General features: G+C 46.8%; 1 protein-coding gene across 1 annotated transcript; it reads left to right on the top strand.

Annotated features, from left to right (window-relative positions):
• Window positions 1-96: 96 nt before the first annotated feature.
• Window positions 97-19,168, top strand: LOC122935833 (protein Mis18-alpha-like). The gene is made up of 5 exons (XM_044291740.1): window positions 97-499; window positions 776-842; window positions 8,637-8,759; window positions 10,654-10,744; window positions 18,268-19,168. The coding sequence occupies exons 1-5, from the start codon at window positions 346-348 to the stop codon at window positions 18,340-18,342; spliced, it is 510 nt and encodes a 169-aa protein (XP_044147675.1). The 5' UTR covers window positions 97-345; the 3' UTR covers window positions 18,343-19,168.
• The last annotated feature ends 237 nt before the right edge of the window (window positions 19,169-19,405 follow it).

Genomic DNA, 19,405 nt, shown 5'->3' with positions numbered 1-19,405 from the left:
TAGGGTATGTTCTGTTAAGCTCGGATTCAAAATCTGCACTGAGACCGCTTCCCATTGATTAATAGGAGGCCATGCTGCAGGGCACAATTTTCTAAACCGCGCTAATGTCCGCATGAAGACACCACAGAAAGCGCAGCGGTTGCCCTTGCAGTCCGCTCACATCCTCCAGGTTCTCGGTGGGCGGCTGCGCTCTACGGCACCTGAAGCCATCTCAGCCCCTCACACGCCTGTCCCCAGCCGCCTATATATAGAGGGAACAGGTCACGTGGGCTCGTGGCGTCACTGGCCGGTGGAGTTTACAGAACTCTAGTAGTTCGGCGCGCGCTTTCTTGAAAACTGGCAGACATGGCAGAAAGTGAAACTAGCCGCGAAGAAAGCGCGAGCCTTGACGGGGTGGACGGCCCTGCTCTCTACTTGTGCAAGGGCTGTAGGATGCCGCTGGCTGAGTCCGAGGACCTCTCGTCGCGATTAGAAGGCGATACAGCCGTCCTGCTGAAAGGTGAGGGGGACGTCTGAGGGCAGACTTGGGCGGGAATACTCCATCTCCGCTCATATACGCTGGGGGAGAATTAGCAAACGTGCTGTTACTCACAGCAACCAATCAGATTCCACCTTTTGAAAGGTCTAATCTGATTGGTTGCTATGTGCAGCTAAGACTTTACACCCCTTTTGCTCTCCCTCACTGCCTCCACAGTGACCTAGGCATTAGCAAATATGTCAATAAAGTTGCCTTCACAGTGATGGTGATATAATATAATATAATTTTTTTTTGCAGCTGTTACAGAACATGTGTGGATTGACGAGAACAAAGCAGTTTCCACCTATGACGTGGACCTTTACAGGTATGCATTATGTATTGTGCTCATCGGGCGCCGTGTTTCCTCCAGAACTTTAAAATCACTAAAAGGCCGCACCATGTAATAGCGATTCCTCCTAAGTACACACTGGGGCAGATTTAGCAAAGGGTTAATGCCACATGTCATGTTTTGCAAAAAAAAAAATGGTGTGCTTTTTATAATCAGTCCAGCAGGGGTACCCTATTCATTAGTTAGATATCTAAATTTTAAATCATTTAATAGAAATATGAGAAAGTACAAAAACACATATATACAGAGTTATGTTGCAGTTAAATCCAAGGAGAGGCCAGAGTAGAGTCAGATATAGAGGATAAATAATGGATGGAAGCGGGGGGCTGGGGAGAGAGTCCCTCGCACTGATTCCCTAAACTGATCCTCTGCCCAGGGACGTCTCCTGGTGGTGGAGGCGCCCTGTCCACGTACCTACTCTCAAATTCCTAAATGTCCCTGCTGAGGTGGCAGGTGGAAGAGGAAGAGTAATACGTGGTATCCTAACGGATAACTAGCACATAACAATGAAAGAATTAGTTAAAGAGGTGTCCACTGTATACCGCCCTCGTGGCGTAACCAAGAGGTACAGGGCACACCAAGAGGATAAAATTAATAATACAAACAAACACACGCACAATTAAACACAGATATATTGAAATGGATAGCCTACAGCCCCGACGCGTTTCACCCATACCAGTGGGTTCATCAGGGGGTTATATGTGGTAGGTATAATAGGTCCTGGGACCCTTGCCAAGGGTTATGGCCGTCCCAGTCCAATGATACGTGCGTAAATAGATATAGGAATAAATAATCCTTTACGACATGACATCAGACCCAGAATAGATAAATGATCGCCCGGAGGCAATTTACATACGGTTACTTTACAGCATGATCGATGAACTCAACTGCCTAGATACACACTGCAAAAATGAAGGTAGAGGACTCTGATTAGGGTAAGTAGTACAACGAATGATGAACGCCCATAGTGATGAATGTTTAAGGTATATAGGCACCTGATGTTGGCAATAACAACGGATCACGTACAGATCGTTGGTCGGGAGGTTCATTGATAGGTACATGGGTCTTCCTGACTGAAAAGCACCAAACAAGGATAGAGGTGCCCCGATTTATGTCCCCCAAGATGCAGGGCTAGCCAACAAAGAGACACCTAAAATGTATAAGTGTCTAAACTTAGGTTAAGAGGTAAACGATTTATAGGCAATGTACATAATATTGTCAAAAACTTACATGGTGTCGTTAGCAGTGAAGGGAAATAGGTCTGATGTAGTCATCCTGAGTTTCCCCCCTCCCTTTAAATACCCCATGCGCCCAATCGCGACTAGCGACACCCACAGGTGTAGTCAGGTCCGGCCATGTGTTGCTAGTATCGCGGCGTGCGTGTCAGCATGGACCGCACGCCGGAAGTGACGTCCATGCAGTTAATACCAAACCGGAAGTGCGGTATGCGGTAGGAGGCATGCGTTTCAGCTTGAGACGCAACCCGGAACTGACGCTACAAGGTCAGTGCCGAGCCGGAGGTCTGGTATGAAACAGGGATTTCCGATCGGCCAAACTAATAGCCCTAAATGGACTGCAAATATAGGAGGATTGTCCAAGCCGTTATATTGATAGGGGATCCTCAGTATGCATAAATCCAGAAAATGGGGTGAAATCCATACGGAATGGGCAAAGTGATAAGGGACATATAAAAGATGAAAAACGGGGGGGGGGGGGGGGGGGCGCATCAGGATATAATGTGCCAGGGAAGATGAGATATATATATATATATATAAACACATACTCAGTGTATATGGAGGGCTCCCTTGAGGATAACAAGGATGCCAACTAGGGGGGGTGTCAACGTACAGAGACACACACCATATAAGTAACATTTGGGAACTTTACGTGCCCAGGCTATATCCCGTGGAACTTAGTATTTTACTGGGGCCAGAGGTGCATAGTGGATGGCTCCCGAACCGGGGGAACCCGCATCCAGGCCAAGCCAACACGGCAAAAAGGAAATTGCAATCAAGCGTATGATGAGTATTAAGGTCATCGGACATATAGAGAGAGAGGGTAATTATAGAAAGCATGAAAAGGTCAAACGCTCATTGAGTCCTAAGGGTGATTGGGAGCGAAACCTGTGAATCCACTCGCTCTCCTTCTGTAAGATACGCCTGTCGAGGTCACCACCTCTTGGAGAGGGGGATATCACATCAAGGACCGTGAACCGGAGACACGAGGGGTCGCCACCATGACAGTCATTCACATGTGTGGCCACAGGTGTAGGTTCCTTTTTAATGACATCGTTCACATGTTCTAAAATTCTTCTCCTGAACTCCCGTATCGTTTTACCCACGTAATCCATGGGGCATGGGCATTGGCACAGGTAGACCAGCCCCTTGGATAGGCAGTTGGCGAAATCCCGGATCTGAAACACGCGGCCGGTGGCCGAGCAGGTGACTGATTTGGTGGTTAGGACGTATTGGCAGGCCTTACATCGACCACATTTATAAATACCCATGGGTTTACGGTCAAGCCAGGAGCCAACCTTATGCGGTGGTGAAAAATGGCTATGAACCAAACAGTCCCTAAGGCTCCTGCCCCGTCTATAAGAAACCGCTGGGTATTTACTTATGATGTCAGAAATATCAGTATCCATTTGTAGGATCGGCCAGTATTTCTGTAGGATCTCCCTCGTTTCACGGTTAGCGGAATCATAATTCGCGATGATACGTGCCGGTTGAGGGTTATCGTCAGTTCTCCTTCTTGGGACTAGGAGTTCGGTTCGCGGTCTAGTGGACGCACTTTGGAACGCCTCCCTGAGTATTCCTCTAGGGTAACGCTAAACGTCAGATCCGGCAATAGCGCCATTCAGAATGCAGAGGCATAATCCTGATCAGGATTCTTCCGGCATAGAGCCCCGACGACGGAACTCTATGCCGGAACAAAAGAACGCAGGTGTGAAAGAGCCCTAAGTTATAGTTACAATTTACACGGTCGTAGCTGATGCAAGATTTAGTTTTTGCCCCACAGACAACGAAAAGTTGCACCAGTTTTATTTAAAGGGTTGTGGCAACTTTTCAAGTTATGTTATCCACAGGATGGGGGGATAACTAACTGATCACGGGATCCTACTGCTGGACCCCCACCCATCCCAAGATCAGTGATCCTACCGCACCCCCTTCCCCTGTCCTGATGGAGCGACAGGCAGCACGTGTGCCCTTCCTCTCAATTCATTCTCTGTGGCACCGCCAGAAATGGCAGAGCACTGTACTCTGTTATCTCCGGCATTCCCATAGAGCATTAATGGCACGGAAGGGCGTGTGTCCAGCCTGGCACTCTATCTGTCTCTGGGATCGTGGGGGTTTCTGCAGTCACATCGTTGGCTATCCTGTGGATAGGGGACAACTTGACACAACCCCTATAAAAAATGAAAAATCACAAAGACATGCAACACTTTGGTCCGTGAAGCGAACCAAACACACCCATTAAAGTCTGGCATCCGTATCGGGTCCGTTTTTAACTGACCACTGATGTTTTTTAAATTAATTTTAAGTTGAGCAGTATCTGTGGAATACGGATTACATACTGGGGGACTGTGAGGGTATACGCAGAGTTGAGGTGATTGTGGGGGGGGGGGGGCTGAGGGTATACAGTATATGCAGAGCGAGGTGATGTGGTGGACTGAATGTATACAGTATACACAGAGCGGAGGTGATGGGGGGACTGTAATGGTATACAGCAGTGATGTCAAACCTTTTAGAGGCCAAGTGCCCAAACTGCAACCCAAAATCCACTTATTTATCGTAAAGTGCCAACACGGCAATTTAACCTGAATACTATAGTTCAATATAGTATATATTCCATTTACTTTATCATTTAGCTATTAAAGGGATTCTGTCACCAGGTTTCACCCCTGTCAGCTAAACATATGCTGATGTTCAGGGCTTCATCAGGATTCCTAATGTGGGCTTCTAAATGTGATCTGTACAATGCTGCACACGCCGCCGCCTTTCCAGACTTCTGTGCCGCCTCCTAATGCTGTGTGCCGCCTCTCGCTCTCCCCCCCCCCCCCCTCCTCCTGCTGTAAGATCTCGTGCGTGCGCACAGGGCTCTGCCTGATGCACCCGTGTGGACTTCTCCATTTGGCTTCTTAAATGCGCCGGCACTTCGCTCAACCCCTGTATGACCTGCACTCTGGCGCCAGCCTCTCAGAGCCATGTGCGCACGCGCGAGATCTTACAGCAGCAGCAGGAGGAGGGGGGAGGGAGGGAGAGTGAGAGACGGCACAGAGGATTAGGAGGTGGCGCAGAAGTCTGAAAAGGCGGCGCTGGGCACGAACGGCGGTGGGTGCAGCCGGCACCTTGCATCCCTTGACATCCCCTTGGGCACCTTATTTCTTTGAGTGACAGGTTAGTATAGTTTTTTTTTTTTTTTTTAGCAAAATAAGGCTACAGATCACATTTAGAAGCCCACATTAGGAATCCTGATGAAGCCCTGAACATCAGCATATGTTTAGCTGACACGGGTGAAACCTGGTGACAGAATCCCTTTAAAGCCTGCCTACATTCAGTGCGCTGCCTGTGCTGTTCATAGTGCACCCTGCGCTGATGAATGGCAGGAAAATTGGTACACCATAGACTTTTTTTCACAGTGCGGGTGCCCACAGAGAGGGCTCTGAGTGGCGCCTCTGACACCCGTGCCATAGGTTCGCCATCACTGGTATACAGTATACGCAGAGCTGAGGTGATGGGGGGGGGGGCTGTGGGGGTATACAGTATATGCACAGCGGAGTTGATGGGGGGGACTGTGAGGGTATACAGTATATGCAGAGTGGAGGTGATGGGGGGGGGGGGACTGTGAGGGTATACAGTATACGCAGAGCCGAGGTGATGGGGGGGGGGGGGGGACTGTGAGGGTATACAGTATCTGCAGAGCGGAGTTGATGGGGGGGACTGTGAGGGTATACAGTATATGCAGAGTGGAGGTGATGGGGGGGACTGTGAGGGTATACAGTATACGCAGAGTGGAGGTGATGGGGGGGACTGTGAGGGTATACAGTATACGCAGAGCTGAGGTGATGGGGGGGGGCTGTGGGGGTATACAGTATATGCACAGCGGAGTTGATGGGGGGGACTGTGAGGGTATACAGTATATGCAGAGTGGAGGTGATGGGGGGGGGGGACTGTGAGGGTATACAGTATACGCAGAGCCGAGGTGATGGGGGGACTGTGAGGGTATACAGTATACGCAGAGCCGAGGTGATGGGGGGGGGGGGGGGACTGTGAGGGTATACAGTATCTGCAGAGCGGAGTTGATGGGGGGGACTGTGAGGGTATACAGTATATGCAGAGTGGAGGTGATGGGGGGGACTGTGAGGGTATACAGTATACGCAGAGTGGAGGTGATGGGGGGGACTGTGAGGGTATACAGTATACGCAGAGCGGAGTTGATGGGGGACTGTGAGGGTATACAGTATATGCAGAGTGGAGGTGATGGGGGGGACTGTGAGGGTATACAGTATACGCAGAGCGGAGTTGATGGGGGACTGTGAGGGTATACAGTATATGCAGAGCGGAGGTAATGGGGGGACTGAGAGGGTCAGGGGCCTTCTAAAAAACTAAAAGTGGCCCCATGTTGTCCACAAGTCCAAATTGACAGCAGGTGGGACAACAAGTCGGCAGGGCCAGCAATACCATAGTGCAGCACAAAATAAGCACCCCAGCAAAAACCAAATAGCACAGTACAGCACAAAATACTGCCTAGGGTCGATGGCCAGTCTGCCCCGGTGAGGGTATACAGAATGGAGGAGAATACATAGGGTAGACAGTGAGGCTTGCTCATTATACTGTATAGAGAAGATCGTACAGTATTGGGGGAGAGGGCTAGAAGTTCCTGTCGGCACACGGCACAGATGTCCTGCGCTGCTTGCTTTCTGTTTGCTCACTGAAAGTGACATTTTACACAAGTCTGTGTGTAAGATGTCACTGTTCAGTGATCAGATAACACAGGCATTAAAAGGGTTATCTGATTTCCTGCCATTGAGGACCTATCCTCAGGGCAGCACATCAATATCAGATCTGCAGGGGTGCCGGGAGTCGGATCAGCTGTTTGACGGAATTGCAGCACTCGTGTGAGTGCTGCTCTGCGTTAGTGTTTAGTTGTCCATAAATTAATGGGGTGGACCACATTGCAAAGTTAATGGCTTGCCAGTAAGCCTAGATGTGAAAGCAGCACTTGCATAGCTGATAGACTGGGATGTTAAAGGGGTTATCCCATCATAATGATCACTGTTAAATCTGTTAATGATTTGACAGTGATCATTTTTGTAAATATATTACTATATTTGATTAACAAATTCCCACCTTTTAGGATAAAATTCATCCCCACTTACCTCATTGTTGTCATTCGGTCTCCCCTGGTTACGGCCACCGCTCTTCTCCGGAATCCCAGTAGCCACGCTTGCGCAAAAGACTCCTTCTTTTCTCCCAGCCGGGCCGCTCGCTGTCCTGAACGCACACGCCGTCGCGCATGCGACTTCTTCCTGGCCAGAATAGTACAGAGCCGCGAATGCACATGCCGGCTCTGTACTATACTGGCCAGGAATAAGTCACCATGGCACATGCGCGTTGAGTCCAGCGCCCGGCCGGGAGACTTCAATCAAGATGAAGCCAGAATCCAGGAAGTGAACTGGGTGCTGGCAGCAGCAGGTAACCCCTTTAAGTCGGACCACCGCTGATTTGATATTGATGTCCTGTCCAGAAGATAGGTCATCTGTAATACCCGTTTAAGAGCAAAAAGCAAAATACCATATTTTTTGCCTTATTAGATGCACCAGCCCATAAGACGCACATAGGTTTTAGAGGAGGACAATAAGAAAAAAATATTTTTCATTAGACCTCAGATCAGCCAGCAGTCCCAATGTTAATCAGACCTCATCTGACAGCCCCAATCAGACCCCCAGTGTTAGACCTCAGATCAGCCCCCATGCCATCTATAAGCCCCAGTGTCATTTATGAGCCCCCATGCCACAGATCAAATGAAATAAAACACTTGCCTCTCCTGCTCTGGACTCCGCCGCTCCTCACCTCCAGCGCGCTCTGTCTTCTTCCTCCTGCTGTCGGCTGTAAAGTGACCTGATGTGCACAGTGTGAGGTCAGAGCGCCCTCACTGCTGTGCACAGCCAACAGCCTAGTACAAAGCCTTCACCGCTTCCTGGTACTCCGGTACTAATGAGCGCTTCCATAATGGAAGCGCTCATTAGTAGTCACCCCATAAGATGCAGGGAAATATTTCCCCCACTTTGGGGAGGAAAAAACGGTGTCTTATAGGGTGAAAAATACGGTACTTTCACTCTGACGAGCTCCGAGTCTTCTGCTTTCTCTCACTGGTAGCAGCTGGTATTGGGCTATTAGACGCAGCAGAAGATTTCAGCACAGGCCGAAAAAGACCTATGTCCATCCGCTTCAGCCTATCATCCTGCAAAGTTCATCCAGAATTCAAAAATGCTGAAGTAGAAGCGCCTTTTCCTCATGAAGAAAAAAATATCCATCCTAACGCTAAATCTCCAGAGAAGTCTAATTTGTAATATTGTTACTCTCGGGCCCCTCTTGAACTCTTGTGGTGAGATCCCCATACTTTGACTGCTCTTACAGGATGGTAGCTGGGATCTGGTTTACTAGTCTTTCCTTTTTGAAATGCTGAGGGATTACATTACAGTTATAAAAAAAATATATATACCCGTAATCCTAATTTTCACCCATTTTTTTGGCTTTCCTTCGGTAGCACTGTGCAGGTTCTGCACTGTAAAGGCTGTTCCGCAGTTGTTGGAGCATTGTATGTAGCTACACCAGTACTCCTAGACTTCAAGCGGGACTTGTTCCAGTTAAATACAAATGCTGTTACTTGGTAAGAAAAAAAAAAATCTGTCTGTCTATCAAATATGTCTATCATCTATATCTGCAATTGTTAAAGTTTGGGCAGGGTTTTGGGTTTGCACCTCAGATTTTTCCTGATAGTGCTGAAGGGACTTAAGGAAGGGGATAATATTATAAAAAATTTCTCAAGTAAGGGATGTATCTTGTACTGATATGGAAGAATGGATTGCTGGAGGTGGAACTTCCTTTCTACATTAGATTCATCTCCTACTGCGGATGATGCTCTGTGTATGTGGGGCAGCACCGTCTAATAAAAAAGCAAGCGGTTGCACCTAGCCCAGATGGGAATAAGCAAACCCAATGTATAAAAATAGGAAAAACCGACAGCACTCCATGTAGTAAAATTAAAAATAAATTTATTCACCTATAAGGCAGTGTGACGTTTCAGCTCAGTGCTAGAGCCTTCCTTGGCTTGAGGAAGGCTCTAGAACTGAGCCGAAACGTTGCATTGCCTTATGGGTGAATACTTTTCATTTGACTACATGGAGTGCTGCCTTTTTTTATATATATATATATTAAAAAATCGGACTGCACTCCAAGCGTATCTTCTCAAAAGATGTTTTTAATCACCCATATGGTGGCAAAAGCGATGTTTCGGCTCAAGCATGAGCCTTTTTCAAGCCCAGCACCGCCCCGTATCCTCCAAATCCCCTCCTTGCCAAAGGCTGACCCCACTGATATGGTCACCTCAGAGTGAAGTGTGTATCGCCAGTAGTAGAGTCCAGTCCACTCATTTTGAGAAATCGGCCCTAAACCCACTTTCCTAGTAGTCACTGCAGCACCCAACCTTTTTTGCCAGAATGTTTATTTGTATTATTTTAAGTTGAATAGCTAAGGTTTTATTTTTTCATATCATAAGCATATGTGATCCAATACAAAACAGATCTGTGATTGCTGCAGTGGAACCTGGAAAATGGAGCTTTAATGTCTTCCCACAGTTTGTATGCCATTAGAGGGATGGAATTCCTGTAAAATATTGTACATGAAGCTGATTATGGGGGGATTTGACTGACTGAGCTGGTAGGGGATGGGCGGTATAGGCGATATGTGATATAATTTTGTGCATATCGCCGGACCGCGATATCACGGAGCGGCAGTGCCGATCGAGGTCCCAGCAGTGTAATGCTGGGGCTCCGATCGGTTACCATGGCAGCCAGGAGTCGTGCTACAGAATTCCTGGCTGCCATGATATGTCAGTGAGCAGCATTACACTCACGTGCACCGTGGCCGCCGGGAGCTCCTTCTTCTGTCTGTGCGGCGGATTGCTAATGCTATAGGCATTAGCAATGCACTGCACTGCACAGATAGAAGAATGAGCTCCCGGCGGCCACGGTGCACGTGAGTGTAATGCTGCTCACTGACATATCATGGCAGCCAGGAATTCTGTAGCGCGACTCCTGGCTGCCATGGTAACCGATCGGAGCCCCAGCATTACACTGCTGGGACTCCGATCGGAACTGCTGCTGCCACCAATGATGTGGGGGGGAGGGGGGCCCTTTGCAACCAATGATCAATACTGGGGGGGGGGGGCGCACTGCTGCTGCCACCAATGATGTGGGGGGGGGAAGGGGGCCCCTGCCACCAATGATCAATACTGGGAGGGGGGGGGCGCACTGATTATATCGCAATATAGATTTTAGGCCATATCGCCCACCCCTATGAGCTGGGCTCCTACGTTGATGTCTGGGATTAAAGGTAACTCCCATCCTGGCTCTTTAACTCCTTAGATGCCACAGTCAGTGCTGACCGCAGCATCTAAGTGGCTTGTGGAGGGTGAGGGCTCATCACCCTGTCAAGAAAATATTTCAATAAAGCCAGTTGGCTTTTGCAGAGAAGGTCTGTTAACAGTATTTTCTTTATTTCAGTTATTGCCTTAATAACCCTCAAAAACAAAGACTGGTTCCAGTGTCCGGGGAACTGACAACTGTTCCCTATATGGAGACACAACTGAAGAAGGTACAAGACTGTAGCATAGCTATCAATGACATTCCTGGAGTTGCTGTATCTGTATGCAGGGGTGATTCAGTAGTGAAGATGAAGGGATACATACATTTCTGTGGCTCTACCCCTGTTTGCACATCCGACAATCTGCTTGAATTATCTGAGAAGACTCTTGGTCAGATACGAACTGACTGTACCATAAAACACTATAATGCAATGGGTTCAGGTCATGGGAGCCGTTGCTGACAAACCAGGCATGTTTCCCAGACTGAGCGGTCGTGTGAATCGGCCCTACAGAGACAAATACAAATTTTCAGCAGTTGGGCGGGTGAGCAGGAGATCTTGAATACCTCTGAGTCTTATCCAGCAGATGTAGCTCTTTTCCAGGCCCAGGCTGTGATGGTTATACTGCTGGTTTTCAGAAGCCACTTTAAGGGCTCATTCAGACGAATGCATGGCCGTCGTGCCTGTGTTGCAGATCGCAAATAGCGGTCCACAAAACACTGGCACCGTCTGCATGAACTCTGTGCGGACCCACTGACTTGAGTGGGTCTGTCCTCTGCAACACATGGCAAAAGATAGGACTTGTATGTTTTGCAGTGCGGAGGCACGGACCTTAAAGCCCACAGATGGCCTTACAAGTGTTTCCATGGTCTTCTGATCTGTGCCTCCGCTCCACAAAAGATAGGACTTGTATGTTTTGCAGTGCGGAGGCACGGACCCAGGGCTCCAGATGGCGACCAAAATGGTCGCCAATGCGACTTAGAATTTACAAATGGCGACAAGACTTTTTAGTCTTGTCGCCATTTGCGACTAGCCCCTCCGCGGCAGCTCTGCAGTAGAACAGCGGCGGGCACAGGAGCTGATAGTTCTCTGCCGCCGCCGATGTTCTTCTCAGCCTGAGTCAGCTTCGGTCACAGCACACAGACGCTGGCAGCAGGGAGGGGAGGGGCTGGGAGGAGTGTAATCTGATCCTAGAGTGGAAGCTGCTTCTGCCAGCCCCTCCCCTCCCCGCCCACCAACCAATCAGAGCTGATTCAATGCAAGGCAAGCACTAGCAGCTCTGAGTCACTGACAAGTACAGGGAGAAAGAATCGAATGAGTCACAGGTGAAAAGAACTAAAGATCCGACTTAGTGACTCATTCGATTCTTTAGACTCCCTGTACAGTGTGCCCCCCCCCCTCAACACCCCAGTATAAGAAACATTGGTGGCACAGTGTGCCCACCCCAGTATAAGAAACATTGGTGGACAGTGTGCCCTCCCCCCCCCCCACACCCCAGTATAAGAAACATTGGTGGCACAGTGTGCCCCCCCCCAACACCCCAGTATAAGAAACATTGGTGGCACAGTGTGCCCCCCCCAACACCCCAGTATAAGAAACATTGGTGGCACAGTGTGCCCCCCCCCCAACACCCCAGTAAAAGAAACATTGGTGGCACAGTGGGAAGTGCCAATGAGGGTTAAAGAATAATTTAAAAAAATTAACTCACCTCCTCCAGTTGATCGCGTAGCTGTCGGTCTCCTGTTCTGTCTTCAGGACCTGTGGTGATGTCACTGAGCTCATCACATGGTCCATTACCATGGTGATGAATCATGTGATGTATCATGTGATGAGCACAGTGATGTCACCACAGGTCCTTTGACAGGTCATGAAGAAAGAACAGGAGACGATCAATTGGAGGAGGTGAGTTAATTTTTATTTTATTTTTTTAACCCTCATTGGCACTGCCCACTGCGCCACCAATGTTCATTATATTGAGGGGGGGGGGGGGCACTGCGCCACCAATGTTCATTATATTGAGGGGGGCGCACTGCGCCACCAATGTTCATTATATTGAGGGGGGGGGACACCTGTACCACCAATGTTTATTATACTGGGGTGTTGGGGGGGTGCGCACTGCGCCACCAATGTTTATTATATTGAGGGGGCACACTGCGCCCCCCAATGTTTATTATACTGGGGTGTTGGGGGGGTGCGCACTGCGCCACCAATGTTTATTATATTGAGGGGGGCACACTGCGCCACCAATGTTTATTATACTGGGGTGTTGGGGGGGGTGCGCACTGCGCCACCAATGTTTCTTATATTGGGGGGGCGCACTGCGCCACCAATGTTTATTATATTGGGGGCGCACACTGCGCCACCAATGTTTATCATACTGGGATGTTGGGGGAGCGGCACTGCGCCACCAATGTTTATTATATTGACCTTCTACTATGCATTCTGTATTAAAGAATGCTATTATTTTCCCTTAGAACCATGTTATAAGGGAAAATAATACAGTGAATAGACTTTCATCCTAGCAACCGTGAGTGAAAATCGCACTGCATCCGCACTTGCTTGCGATTTTCACGCAGCCCCATTAGCTTCTATGGGGCCTGCGTTGCGTGAAAAACGCACAACATAGAGCATGCTGCGATTTTCACGCAACGCACAAGTGATGTGTGAAAATCACCCCTCATGTGCACAGCCCCATAGAAGTGAATGGGTCCGGATTTAGTGCGGGTGCATTCCGGTATTTTGAATGCCAGATCCGGCACTGATACATTCCTATGGGAAAAAATGCTGGATCCGGCATTTAGGCAAATCTTCAGGTTTTTTTCGCTGGAGATATAACCGTAGCATGCTGCGGTTTTATCTTTTGCCTGATCAGTCAAAATGACTGAACTGAAGACATCCTGATGCATCCTGAGCGGATCGCTCTCCATTCAGAATGCATGGGGATATGCCTGATCAGTTCTTTTCCGATATTGAGCCCCTAGGACGGAACTCTATGCCGAAAAAGAAAAACACTAGTGTGAAAGTACCCTAAAATATTAAGTTTAAATCCCCCCTGTCCCAATTTTACATATAAAATATATAAAGAATAAATAAACATATTACATAGCGCTGTCCAAACTATTAAATTATAAAATAATATCTCCTATGTGGTGAGCATTCGCCATTTTTTAGTCACCTTGTCACCCCAAAAAATAGGATAGGACTGCTCTATTATGGGCCGAACATTTCATAATATGCAAAATGCACGCAGATTTTTTTGGTGTTTTTTTTTTTTGCGCGGTATTGAGTATCGCAATACTTTATGATGACGAAAGCGAATCAAAATTTTGGTATCAAAACAACCCTATGCCGATCTGATCGGAGTAGCGTTGTCTCGATACCAAAATTTTGATTCGGTTTCGATTTGGCGACTTAAAATTAGATTTGGCTCCTAAATTTTTCAGTTCAGGAGCCAATGGCTACCAGGTATTTTTTTTAGTCTGGAGCACTGCACGGACCTGAAAGCCAACAGATGGCCTTCCAAGTGTTTCCATGGTCTTCTGATCCGTGCCTCTGCTCCACAAAAGATAGGACATGTCCTATCTTTTGCCATATGTTGTGGATGGCAGACCCATTCAAGTCGATGGGTCCATATCCATGATGCAGAGTTTACACAGCCAGTTCTGTGTACTGCTGTTTGCGGTCCACAAAAGGGGCACGACAGCCGTACGGTCGTGTGACTGAGCCCAACCACTGAAATCAGCATGGCTGTCACTACTTTAGTGAGGGCAGCCTAAAGTGGAAGAAAGTTTCCTATGTGTATTTCTAGCATGATGCGATAATATAATTGTACCTGTGCTGATGTCTAAAGAGTATATGTGCATACGTGTTCTTTCCTGATATACTGCAGTGGTGATTTATTCAGTAGTCTTGTTTTGTATCACCTGTTCGTCAAAGCAGACTCAGAGTTCACTAATTAAAGGGGCATTCGGGTTATGTAATGTTATTCCTTATGCACAGGATAGAGATAACTATTAGATTGGTGGGGGTCCTACTGCTGGGACACCCACCATTCACAAGAATAGGAGGCTCACAAAATGAACGGAGTGGCCTGTCGGCATGCATGCATCCGCTCCATCAATTTCTGTTGGAGTTCCTGAGATGGCTAAGTACTGTGCTTGGCTGTCTCCAGAACTCCCATAGAAATGACTGCTCTGTTCATTTTGGGGGAGGCTCCACAGAGTATAGGGTCCCCATTCACATGACTGTGGTGGTCCCAGCGGTAAGACCCCCACCGATCTAATAGTTATCCCTTTGCATAACTGGAATACAGCTTTGTCGATTGGGGGTAGACCAGATTTTTTTTAATTGAGCAGTATTTTCTGATAACTGGAAATATTAAGAGAAGTACAGTGCCTTCAAAAGGTGTTCTTACCCCTTGAACATTTCCACAATGTTTCACTTTACACCCACAAGCTTAAATGTATTTTATTGGGCTTTTATGTGATGGATCAATGCAAAGCAACAGGTATGTGTGAAGTGAAAAAAAATATGATAGATGGTTTTCAAAATGTTTAATAAATACAAATCTGGAAAGTGTTATATGCATTTGTATTCAGCCCCCAGAGTCAATACGTTATAGGACCTCCTTTACTGCAAGTCTTTTGGGGGTTATGTTTTTGACACAGATTCTAAATAGGATTTAGGTCTGGACTTTGACCAGTGTCAATAACTTCAGCCTCTAGATGTCTAGATGTGCATGAATGTGCTTTGATGCAAACCATTCCATTGTAGCTCTGTGCTCTATGTTTAGGGTCATTGTCCTGCTAGGTGAACCTCTGCCCCTGTCTCAAGTCTGTTGCAGCCTCCACCAGGTTTTTCTCCAGGATTTCCCTGTATTTAGCTCCATCCATCTTCCCATCAACTCTGCATCCCCACGGAATGATGCTGCCACCACCATGTTTCAAGGTGTGTTCAGGGTGATGTGCAGTGTTAGGCTCCATTCACATGTCCATAATAATGGGTCCGCATCCGTTCTGCAAATTGCGGAACGGGTGCGGACCCATTCATTCTCTATAGGGACGGAATGGATGCGGACAGTACACAGTGTGCTGTCCACATCCGCATTTCCGGAGCACGCCGCCGATATTCCGGTCCGCGGCTTCGTAAAAAAAAAAATTGCGGACAAGAATAGGCATTTCTATGGAAGTGCCGGCCAGGTGTATTGTGGATCCGCAGTACACTACGGACGTGTGAATGGACCCTAAGTCTACTTTCACACTCGCGTTTTGGCTTTCCTTTTGGGAGATCCGTTCAGGGCTCTCACAAGCGGTCCAAAACGGATCAGTTTGCATTCTAATGCATTCTGAATGGAAAAGGATCCGCTCAGAATGCATCAGTTCAGTCACCATTCCGCTTTGGAGACTGACAACAAAACGCTGCTTGCAGCATTTTGGTGTCCATCTGATGAAACTGAGTATGTTGTAGAACATGCCCCATATATTGTCCCTAAATCATGTTTCACAATTCACAATAATGTGGTGGCCTTGTGGAAAAGCTAATACCTAACTTTTATTTTAACCGTAGTAAAATATAGCCCGAAATTTTTGTTATAATATATCAATGCGTATAATAGTGCAGTTGGTTCCAGTGTGCGATAAAAGAAGGAACGGTCTTACCATCTGAGTTGTGCACAGTATTTGGAGGTCCCAAGTCACAGAGCCGGGTATCTTACCCTCTTTTTCCCCTCCTGGTAGGTCGATGCCCAGCTCAATGTAGGGCGAAATGCTAGTCCTTATAAAAAAGTGCTGTCCCATCGCGTTTCCTTGGGTGGTGTGACCCAAATAATCAGGGTAGGGCTGCAGCTATCGAATATTTTAGTAATCAAGTATTATACCTATTAATCCAACGATTAATCGAGTAGTCTAATAGTAAAAAGCAAGAAAATGTTTCTATTTTAAAAAAACTCATCAGCTCCCCTATTGATACAATTGTAACCACGATTAATTTTGGTCGTGTGATTGCCCTAAATCATTTTTCAGCAGCTTAACTCCCTCATATGCCAGTTTATATCGGGATCCACCAGATCCAAACTATTTCTACTTTGTGTCGTCCTATGGTGGGGGTGGAAGGAGTGTCCTTACCTGATTTTTGTTTCTATTATCTGGTGGGACAGCTATGCTACCATAAGACCTGGCTTTCTCCGTATGTGCAACTCCCAAATTCAGACCCATTTAGCCCGGTACCTAAATGTCGGATCTTTGTGGCCGGTGCATTGAACAACCGCATCTATTCCCTTGGGCACTCCTGCCTATACAGGTATGGGAGGCTAGTAAGGACGTGCATGGCTTTCAGAGACATATGGCTGAAACCCCTTTTGTAGGATAACCCAGTATTCCCTTCTCCGCCATCTCTCCAAGACTCTGGGTTTTAGAAAACCCATGGGGTATGTTCCCTGGGAGTTGTGTTGGAGAATAATTATTTTTTCTCTTGATGCTCTGTCGGACACTTTTTCACTGCCTCACACGGCTTTCTTTGCAGTTATGACATGCCTTACATACATACTTTTCAGGCACTCAGATTGCGATTTCTAACTACCCCTTGATTGGGGTCTTCCAATCACAAGGACCATGTGGATTTATATACTTCTTATATACTCATTTATTGAGCACTAAAAAACAGACTGTACAGATCCCTTCTGTTGGGAAGTGGAGGGCCATGATTCATGATCTTACAGAAGAGGACATCTCAGATATGCTGGAATCTCCTCTCTATGTATCCCGCGCTGTTAACAAGTTTATTCAAGTATGCATCCTGCACCAAAGTGATTTGTGGCCCTCTCGTCTGTATAGGATGGGAAGGTTATCACACACCAGATGCCATAAATGCTCTAGGGAGGATGAAAACTTCTGGCACCTTTTTTGCGCCTGCCCATATATACACAGGTTCTGGGAAGAGGTTAAGTTTCTCTCAGATCTCTTGAGCCTTCCACTTCCCACTCTTCCTATTCAATATTTGGCGTCTTAGATGAGGCTAAATATCCTCATTATGTCTGTGTGAAGCCATCGCTCTCAGATAGATGGGTGATAGATGAGCTTCTTTATCTCAATAGAGGTTGCTCTCAAGCATATGGGGATCATGGTGCTCTTCTCCACATACTTTGTACTTCGCTCAATCATTGAATGCTGCCTTAGCCTCTGTTACTTAAAAACTACACCTGTATGATTATGTACATTGATATCAGTGTTTACCTGTACGTCTGCTGTGGGATTTTTGCCCAGTTTCTTTGGATACTACTTTGTTTATTGCATCTTTTCAATAAAACGAGTTATTTAAAAAATACAACAGTAAATATGATATAACTGCATATCATCGATCTCGGCACTTCAGCTCATGCTGGCCAAAGAGTAACATGGATAACATGACAAATGTACTTAAGAGGGCCCCTAAGAGGGAATATACTTACCCCGCTCCTGGTCCTCACACAGCCGCTGCCGTTTCTCCCTGTGTTGGGGGGGGGGGGGGGGAGCGAGCAGCCAATGGCAGACGGGGCGGATCCTCCCTAGCGTCACCTGCGATGTTAGGGAGGCTCCCCCCCGCCTGTCATTGGCTGCTCCCCCCCACCCAATACTGAATGTTTTCATCTGTGTACAGGGAGAAGCGGCGGCATGGGGGGCTGTTTGTGATATTGGATAACCCCTTTAATGCTGTACTGCACTTCCAATAAAGAATGACACAAACTAACTTTTTTTTCTTGTTTCTTATCCCACTTTTAGTGCAGAACTGTTTATGGCTTCTGTGAGCAAGCAGTAACAGAAATAGAAAAGATACTTACTTCTAGAAGACTGTAGTAATGCTTGTCTGCCTGTCTTTGTCCCTGATGAAAATGTGGCGTTTTTAGGCAAATCACAGCACAGAACTTTATCATCTATGAAAACCAGCTATGAAAACCAGTTCTTGATGGATCTCTTGTATCTGTATTAATTTTATTTTTTGTTTTAATTTTTTTGTTTGGGTTCAAATATTACATGTATATAATAAAAAAAAACTGACTTTAAACAGAATGGTGCAAAAGGATGCCTATAGAAGTGAGCATTTCCATTTGTCATCTTGCAAAAAGGATCCTGACTGATATTAAAGGGATTTTCTGAGATTTTAACCCAGGTCCCAGGTGTCGGACTTTCACCGATCAGATACTGTCTACCTATCTGTGGTCCGTTAAAAAAATAAAAAATACATTTGGGAAGCCCCTTTAATAATCAGACAAATTAACGATTAAAGGGATTTTCCAGAATTACTTTGGTTTTTAGCAGACGTGCTCATGTAGTTGCTTACCTCATGTACATCTTCCTTTTTTCATTTTGGACTCTCCTGACCAGTTTTTACCTTGTAACCCAATCCCTCTGGTTTCTTTACAACTAGTAAGTAGCACTTCCTGTTGCTGCATCCAGCCAATCCCATGATGCACTTCTCCTTCTGTCACCGCTCCAGTACTGCCCCTAACAACGTCCAGCTAGTTACATAGACACTCCTCTATCACTGCCTTTGTTGCTGCTTTTACACACATGGACTTAACATTACAGGAAATAAGAGCTGCATGGACACGGTCATGTTGTAAGATATTCAATTTGTGTAAATAATGAAATTAGCCTTATATGGCATTATTTTTATATAAAAATAAAGTATTTGAATTATATATAGTATATATTTATACATATAATTTTTCCCTTACACCCATGACAGCACCCCTGAGAGACCACCTCCATCCAGGACAGGAAACGGGAACCTTTGCGGAGTGCTTTAAAGGAGGGGCATTGCCCCTATAGCACCAGTTCCTGTTCTATGGATAGGACGGTTTGTGTAGAGCTAACGTTAAGGCAGCAGAAGCCTCTGATTTGACATGTCTGTAGGGGT

The sequence above is a fragment of the Bufo gargarizans genome, chromosome 4 (assembly GCF_014858855.1).
Source record: "Bufo gargarizans isolate SCDJY-AF-19 chromosome 4, ASM1485885v1, whole genome shotgun sequence".
NCBI classification, from domain to species: Eukaryota; Metazoa; Chordata; class Amphibia; order Anura; family Bufonidae; genus Bufo; species Bufo gargarizans.
The sequence above is the reverse complement of the archived record's forward strand: the minus strand, read 5'-3'. Positions and strand labels throughout refer to the sequence as shown.